The sequence below is a fragment of the Ursus maritimus genome, unplaced genomic scaffold (assembly GCF_017311325.1).
Source record: "Ursus maritimus isolate PB19 unplaced genomic scaffold, ASM1731132v1 scaffold_14, whole genome shotgun sequence".
Taxonomy (NCBI): domain Eukaryota; kingdom Metazoa; phylum Chordata; class Mammalia; order Carnivora; family Ursidae; genus Ursus; species Ursus maritimus.
This window is the reverse complement of record NW_024423786.1, coordinates 48,331,317-48,339,541: the sequence shown is the minus strand read 5'-3', so window position 1 is coordinate 48,339,541 and position 8,225 is coordinate 48,331,317. Positions and strand designations below refer to the sequence as shown.

General features: G+C 57.7%; 1 protein-coding gene across 3 annotated transcripts in view; it reads right to left on the bottom strand.

Moving 5' to 3' along the window:
* The window catches only part of CACNA1A (calcium voltage-gated channel subunit alpha1 A), a 214,655-nt gene that overhangs the window by 22,441 nt on the left and 183,989 nt on the right, over positions 1–8,225 (bottom strand). For 2 of the 3 annotated variants that reach the window (XM_040629218.1, XM_040629219.1), the window contains exons 32-35: positions 3,598–3,714; positions 3,202–3,267; positions 2,915–3,030; positions 1,300–1,450 (exon numbers count right to left, since the gene is read on the bottom strand). In XM_040629218.1, coding sequence (XP_040485152.1) covers positions 1,300–1,450; positions 2,915–3,030; positions 3,202–3,267; positions 3,598–3,714 — 450 coding nt within the window. Of the gene's footprint in view, positions 1–1,299; positions 1,451–2,914; positions 3,031–3,201; positions 3,268–3,597; positions 3,715–8,043; positions 8,050–8,225 lie in introns of all 3 variants that reach the window. The other variant, XM_040629220.1, reaches the window with a different exon arrangement.

Genomic DNA, 8,225 nt, shown 5'->3' with positions numbered 1-8,225 from the left:
GGGGGGGGGGGGGGGGGGGGGGGCTCAGAGATAGAGGCTGCGATTCTCTCAGGGTGAGGCCACTATTCTGAAGGGGGTGAGGGTGCTGGGCTTTCGCTGATAGACGCCGGCGTTTGGCCAGGGTCTGCACCTGTCTCACGCTCTCTTGGCAGCTGGCTTCCTATATCCTGATGGTGGGATCCATGGTCAGGAAACCAGACCAGGGAGGACAGGAGAAGGGACCCCTCCTGCCTCCAGTGTGGGTCTGTCTTGTGGGTTGAACTGTGTCCCCCTCCAAAGACATGTTCAGATCCTAACCGCCGGTATCTGTGAACCTGACCTTATTTGGAAAAAGGGTCTTCGTGATGTCCTCAAGTTAGGATGAGGTCATACTGGATTAGGGTGGGCCTAAATCCAATCTGACTGCTATTACCCTAAAAGAGGAATCTGGACACAGACACACAGGGGAGAAGATGGAGGTAGACACCGGAGGGACACAGCCACAAGCCAAGGAATGCCTGGGACCCCCAGAAGCTGGAAGACGCCGGCAAGGACTCTCCCCAAGAGGCTTTGGAGGGAGCACGGCCCTGCTGACACATTGATCGGTTTTAGCCTCCAGAACCGTGGGAGGGTCAATTTCTGTTGTTTTAAGCCGCCACGTTTATGGTACTTAGTCACAGCAGGCACAGGAAGCCATCACCATCTGCAAGTGTCCAGGGGCCGCGGACAGCATGGTGCCACGGGCAGCGGGGGTGGGGGGGTGGTGTTGATCCTCCCTCTTTTCAATTCTCGCAGCCAGGTGGCTCCAGGGTCCTCTAGTTCTCTTTCAACCCCACGTAGCCAATCCTTGCATTACCTCAGCTTAAGATATCTAGAGAGTTTGCGTTCCTCTGACTTCGCTCTGACTGCTCCAGAAGAGGGGGGGGCACAGCTTGTGTCCTGTGTAACTGGGCTGGCGGGGGACCAGCTCTCAGCTCAGTGATACCCAGCAGTTCTCAGATGGGGGAGATTCTGTCCTGCCCCCAATCCCCGGGGGGTCACTGTCAATGTCGGAAGGCAGGTTTGCTTATCACACCTGAGAGTGGAGGCCGGGGATGTTGCTAAACACACTGCAACGCCCAGGACAACCCCCCGCCCCCCGAGAAGGAGCCAGACCCCCATCAACAGCTGAGAATCCCTGGGTCACCTAATTGCCAGCTGGCTCAGAGACGCTCTGCAGGGAGCAAGCCCGTGACACAGCCGTGCGCGAGAGAAACCTATGGCCCAGAGTAGGAGCCAGGCCAGGGAGCTCCCCCGGCCCCCCCATGTGCACAGACTCACCAGAAATGAGCACAGGAAGATGAAGGACACGAAGTAAAAATAAGCAAATTCGTTGCCACACTCGGGCGTCAGGATGCCGGAGTTCTTATCGCACGGCTTCCCGCTGAGGCAGGAGAGCATGATGTTGTGCCAAGCCTCCCCAGTGGCGCTCCTGAGGAACCGACAGGGGGCTTCATCAGGGACCCGGCCACCCAGCCCTGGACACTAACATCCTTTGGGGATATTAGCACAGGGCTTGGGAGCTGGACTGGCCTGAGTTCAAGTTCCAGGTACGCCACCTTTTGTCTCTGGGAGCTCCGAGAGGTGATTCTCATCCTTTGGCTGTGCATTAAAGTTCCTTGGGGCGGGGTGGGGGTGCTTTAAACAAGGCTGATGCCAAAGCCCATTCCCACAGACTTGCTTTCAATTGGTCCGGGGTGGGGTCTGGGGGTATAGGGAGGTATGTTTTCAAAGCTTCTGTTCCCCCAGGCGATAATCATCTCTTACTACCTTCTCCCTAGGGCTCTCTGCTCCAGGCACACTGGGATCTCACTGTCCCCAAACATGCCAGCCATGCTCCTGCCTCAGGGCCTTTGCACTTGCTCTACCTTCTGCCTGGCCTGCCCTTCCTCAGATATCCACACAGATATCCATCCTCCCTCACCTATTTCTCTCACGTGTCACCTGCCTCCAGGGCGGCGTGACCCACCAGCCCTCCATTCCTTTAGATGTTGCTGCTAAATTAAAAAAAAATTTTTTTCTCATCCCCAAATGTACATGATTGATCATTGTAACTATTTTTAAGGGTAGAGTTCAGTGGCATTCAGTACATTCACAATGCTGTGCACCCATCACCACTGTCCACCTCTGGAATCTTTCATCCATCCCAAACCGGGAACTCTACCTGTTAAACACTAGCTCCCCACTGTCCACTCACGCAGCCCCTGGCAATCTCCTCTCCACCTTTTCTTCTCTATGAATTTGCCTCTTCTGGACACCTCATAGAAATGGAATCATACATTATTTGTTCTTTTGTGCCTCCATTTCCCTCTTGACCTTGAATTTTATCCCCTTCTTGCACTCTCCGTTATTAGCTTACGATTGCCTTTCTCCCCCACAGGAACAGAAGCATCTGGAGGGCACCGAGTAGCTCTTTCTGCTTTCTTTACCCTTCAGTGATGCCTGGCACACAGTAGGTGCTCAACAAACTTCCGCTGAATGGAAGGAAGGAACTTTCGTTCGAAGGAACTTTAAGGTGCAGCCAGGATTAAGAATCGAGCCTCACGGTCTATAAGCCTCAATTTCCTCACCTGTCAGATGGGGTTGCCAGGAATCCCCACCTCACTGGATGGTTAGGAGGATTCAATGAGGTAATGCCTGAAAATGCTTTCTATGCTTGTGTCCCAGGGCCTTCAGATTCTACCCAGCCAGGGTCCCTGGGCCCCCACCAGCCCATCCCCAGCCTCACTGGAAAGAAAGGAAGATGGCACGCCCCCTACAGAAAGAGGAAGGAGAGGACACGCCACCACAGGACGAGGACACGCCCCCTACAGGAAGAGACAGGGAGGACACGCCCCCTACAGGAAGAGGACACGCCCCCACCAGAAGAGGCGCATGAGAGCAGTGCCCCTCTCACCTGAAGAGAAGCATGAGGGCCTGGAAGAAGGTCCGAAAGTTATTGTGCTCCGTGATTTGGAACTCATCCTCATCACTGTCCTCATCCTCCACGTCGATGCCGATGTTGCCAAACACCTGGGGAATCAGACGGTGATGATCCGGGGCAGCCACACCCCCAGTGGCTTCAGGAAAACCACTCAACCGTCATGGCTGTCTCTCCGAACTGGGTTCCCCTCACCCACCCCTGCCTAAGGACGGTGGCCCTTGCAGGGAGGGCTCTAGGAACGCGAGGGGGGCGGCACTCACCTGCATCCCAATGATGGCGTAGATAAAGAAAAGCATGGCAATCAGCAGACAGACATATGGCAGGGCCTGGTGGGAAGGAAGGCAATGAAGGAGAGTGTCAGGGGGGCCTCTTACCTCCACCATTTCCCTCCCTTGTTGCAGTGCTCTGCCCCACGGGGCTCGGTGGCCCCATGCTGTGCCAGAGTGGTGCCAGGGCTTTGTGGGCCTCAAAGTATCAGGGGTAATCCCCCTGGAGCTCTCAAGCCACACCGGGGGCAGGCAATCTAAAGAAGAGCCATGCAGGTCACAGACTCCCAGCAAAGTGCACCAGAGGCATTTCCATCTGATTGCTCCTTTCAGCCAGAGCAGGGGTGGGGGTAGGATCTTGTCAGGCCTAGGCTGGCACCAGGGGCTCACCTTGAAGGACTGCACGAAGGTCCAGAGAAGGATTCGGATGGTGTAACCCTGACGGAGGAGCTTGATGAGCCGGGCAGCTCGGAAGAGTCGGAGGAAGCTCAAGTTGATGAAGTTATTCTGGGGAGATGGAGAGAAAAGGGTGACCATCCACCCACCCCTGGGGCTCAGAGCCGTCACCACTCACAGAGGCCCCTACATGAAGCCAACCAACAGGAAAAGCAAGCCAGACCCCAAATAAGGAGGGAGAGAAAGCACTATTAATGCAATGGCGCGGAGGAAAAACGTTGAAAAAGGAACAAAGTTGGGGGGGAGGGAGAGGGTGGAAGGGAGGAAAAGGCAACTCAAAAGCATAAACCCTCCCTGCCAGCCCCACCCGCAATGGGGAAAAGGAAAGAAAAAGGAAGGAAGAGAAAGGAACCGGGTGGGGTGGGGGTGGGGAAGAAATAACAAAAGAACAAGGAAAAGAAAATATATCCGAATCATCCAATCAGGAAAAAAATCGAGATGGTTTTTGTTTCTCCCAACAACCAAATGCACTGAGACGATAGGACACAAGCGGGTCAAGTTGCCGAATCCATCACACGTGTACGATGCACAAACACCAGGGCGGGGTGGGGGTAGCCAGCGCACGCAGGCCTGGTGGACATGTGCGGGTTCCCAGGGCATGTTACGCTCCGGGCCAGAAATGCATCTGTCGTGGGACTCAACGGGCACCCTGCCCTGCCCTGCCGAGCTGCCCACCCACTCCTGCCCGCCCTGACCTCACCCCACGGCCAAGAGGAGCAGCGGCTCAAGCCAATCGGAGAAGCGGAAGAGCATCTTTTCTTACCCCCTTGGCGAGCGGGAATGGGGAGGACGGGAGGGAGCTGGGGCTGGTCGGCTGCAGGGCGAGTCCTCGCTGCCCGCTGAGTCGGAGAAGATGCATTTGGGGCCCTTTTCCCCCCTCTCAGGGATGGCTTCTCAGCTTCTGGGGCTGGGTGGAGTAGCACGGGACCAGGCCTGCGGGAAGCAGGAAGTACGCAGCGCCCGTGGGTGGGTGAGCTCGCAAACAGCCCAGGCCCACCGAGGGGCCGGTGCTGGAGGTGGGGCCGTCCCTGCCCCCAGGACCTCCCTGCGTGGACCCTGCCTCTAGTCAAAGACCCCCTGACTAGTCACTGCCTCTACCTCCTCCCGCCCAAGCCGGGAGAACCCCCCAGGGAAGGGGGCGATCAGCTGGGAGGGGAGCCAAGAGAGCAGCGGGAGGTGGGTGCTGGCTGCCCTGGGGGGGGGCGGGGCGCTTGACGGCTGGGGCCTCAGGGTTGCTGGTGGGGGACAGGTGGCTCAAAGTCACAGGCGGACCAAATCTGGCTGACGAAGCTATCTAGTAGGGCCTGAGCAGTTTTGTTTGATTAAAACAAGTTGCCAGTGTTTAAAAATCAGGTGTCTCCCCCAAATCTGGTGATTCTGGCAACTCTGGACCTGCCTCCAGGTTGGCAAAAGTTAGTTGGGGCTTAGATGTAGCTGCCCCATGAAGCAGGCCATGTGGCCTCCAGTTTGCTGAGGTCCCCCACGTTCTAGAAGTGGCACCCGCTTTCCTGCCTTACGGTACGTGCTTGGATGCCAGAGGCGTTGGGTCCGACACCCTTGCCCCAGGCAGACAAGGAAAGCCCCGCCAGTCAGTCGGCTAGCAGGCTGGAGGCACAGGAGCTCGAACGGGGCTCTGCTCTAGGGGGTCTAGAAGAGCCCTAGACACAGGCCATGTAGCAAGTTTTCCACTGGCCCAGCCCTCACCCCTCCAATGGCGCAGGGGTGACCGTGCAGGTTGCCGTGGCAGTCACAGCACCCCTCTTGCTCTCAAAAGTTCAGATGATGAATTCTATGTGACATCCTACTTGGTGGCTCCTGGGGGGCTATCCAGCTACGGGGTCTGGCCTGGGAGCTGAGAGGCAGGGATGGGAGTTCAAGGAATTTCTGGGGCTGACAAGAGGCCTCTGGATTTGCTGGCAAAGTCTAGGATGCTCGTTGGGACCCATCAGTTGGCCCTTAGGCCTCTAGGATGGGGAAGGGGGCTGGGACATCCTGCCCTGACCATACTGGGCCCAACCACTGTGAGAATGTCCCAGGGGCCTCGAACAAGCTCCCACACCCAGCTCAGCTGAGAGTCACCCCCTGTGCCCAGCTGACCTGACTCCCAGCCCTGCCTGGCCACCCAGCTCTACCTGGGGACAGGCCGATGGCCCAGGTGTCCCCGGCCCCTCCCGACCATCCCCAGAGTACAAGCCATCCCTTCACGGGGCGGGTCATAACATGTGGACTCTGCCCAGCATGCAAAGGCAGGCGGGCCTTGAGGAGCCTCTGGGGACTCAGGGTAGAGCGGGGGGGGAGGGGGGGAGCCTGCCATCATGCAGGAGAAGCAAGGGGGTCTCGCAGGGAGACACGTGCAGAGAGCATGCTGCCCTTTTTGGAGCAGGGGGAGGAGACACATGGGGGAGGGAGGGGGAGGAGATGAGAAGTCCAGGGGACAGGGCAGGGGAAAGTACTCATCTGCCCTCATCCACCCCTCCATTTCTTCATGGCTCTGGATGGAGTCCTTCACGTGCTCGCAGAACTTCTGGTGACTTCCCTTCTCCTAGCTTCCATCTTTCCATCCACAGCCCAAGAAGGAGCAGCTGTGCTCTCCTTTAAGCCTGCCCTGTGCTTCCTGGTTCAAGGGTGACGGGGTGGGACACAGGCCCTGGAAGGCTCTTCACCCTCAGAAAGACGTGAGATCCAGCCACCTGAAGGCTCTGGAGAAATCCTGCCACTTGCACACCCCACCTCAGCAGACCTTGCCCTCATGCTCCAGATCTCAAAACCACCTGCCTCCTTGACTCCTTCCGGGGAGCCCTTTACGGCACCTCCAACCCTCTTTGCCTGTACCTGTGCTAGTGCCCCAACCTGGCCCTCTTCTGGCATTCCCTCACTTCCGTCTCCCAGTTCAAGCCAGACTCCGCTCCCTCCAGGTACCTTTCTCCCCCAGCCTAGACCCAACCCAACCCCAGGTCCCCAGAGAAGCCCCTGCTCAGGTGGCCAGGCCCCTCTCACGGGGATCCTGGTGCTCCCTCCCAGCCCAGCCCCCTGCCTGGCTGCTCCCCTAGCCATCTTGTCCAATGACACTTCCAAAGCTGCCCCTACTCCAGCTCCTCTCAGACTTCTGCAAGACCCCTCCTGCCCTTTTCGCTTTCTCTGGGTCAGCCGGCCTTCCCTCTCTTTGCTCTGGCCACACCCCCTCACTTGTAGACCCAGACCCCTGCAGGATTCCTCTTGCTACCGGGCCTTTGCACGTGCTGTTCTGGGCCTCGAATGCTCTTCTCCCCTCTCTTTTGTTAACAATGCTTATCCTTTAGTTCCTCACACAGTTGCAATTTCAGGTGGGTTCTAGAGCGGCTAGTTGACCAATGCCTGGCTTCCCCACTCTGGGTTTAGGTGAGGGGGTGGCAGTGATGGTGGCCACCTCGGCCCACCATTCCGCTTGCAGCACTGCACGTGGGATCGTGAAATGTCTGGTGGATGAGTCCACGTGGTGCTGCTGGTGCGGGAGGGGTCCTGGTGCAGAGGTGCCATTCAGGGGGTCCTTCAAAGGGGGGCAGAGGTGGTGGGCGTGAGGCGGGGGCAGATGGAATTTACCAGAGTGAGAAGTGTGCAAGGAGCCGAGTAAAGGAGGTGGGAGTGATGGAGATGGTGTGTGCTGGGGCAGGAGCCTGGGTGTGCAGGGTGGATGGATGAAACTGAGAGGGACAGGTATGGATGGGTGTGTTTGGTGGGGAGAGGAGAGGGCACATGGGTTCAGTGACTGCGTGTACGTGGGGGCACACAAGCATGTGAAGACCAGAGCTCCAAGGGAGGGCCTTGTCTGGCCTGCTCTGAGTTTCTCTCCTCTGAGAGTCTTTGGCTGCCTGCTGCCCAGCCCTCGGACCTCCTCCTCGGACTTCGAGATTGACGTCTCTAGCCAGTCAAACCCATGGGGCTAGAGTGGGTTGAGCTATCCTGGAGCCCAGGCTCCAGGAAGACAAACGGGACAGGAGCAATGAGCAGGTGGCCGAGCGCTCCGAGTGTAGGGATGTGGGTAAGGGATGGGGGGGGAGACCCAGCCAGCTGAACCGTCTTGCAGGGGGTGCATACCTAGGGCAAACCCAGTCTTCTCTTTGCAAAAGAGGCCAACCAACCCACGCAGAAAACCGCCATTCAGAACCCAATAAAAACAATGGGGGTGGGGAAGAGAGAAAGAGAGGAGGGGGAGGGAGGGTCTGCAGGAGTGAGGAGGGAGTGGGAGTGGGCTGGGGAGACAGACAGACGGGGTGGGGGGCAGGGGAGGGGCATCAGGCAACCCAAGTCCAAAGCCCAGGGCAGGACATGCAGTGCTGACGCGAGAAGATGCGTTCACAGTTAATGTAAAGCATTTAGACTTCAGAAAGAAGTAAGACCAACCGGATTCTAGATGCAGATGTTGAAGATGGAGGGGGAGCGGGCGGGCGGGGGCAGTTGGGGACGCGTGTTCAGCGTTTTTTAGGTTGATTTGTAACCAGTGCCAAAAAACCAATGGGTTTCGGTTCCCGGGCGGGGAGTGGGGGTGGTGGGTTGGGAGATAGTCATTGGTGTATGAACACACA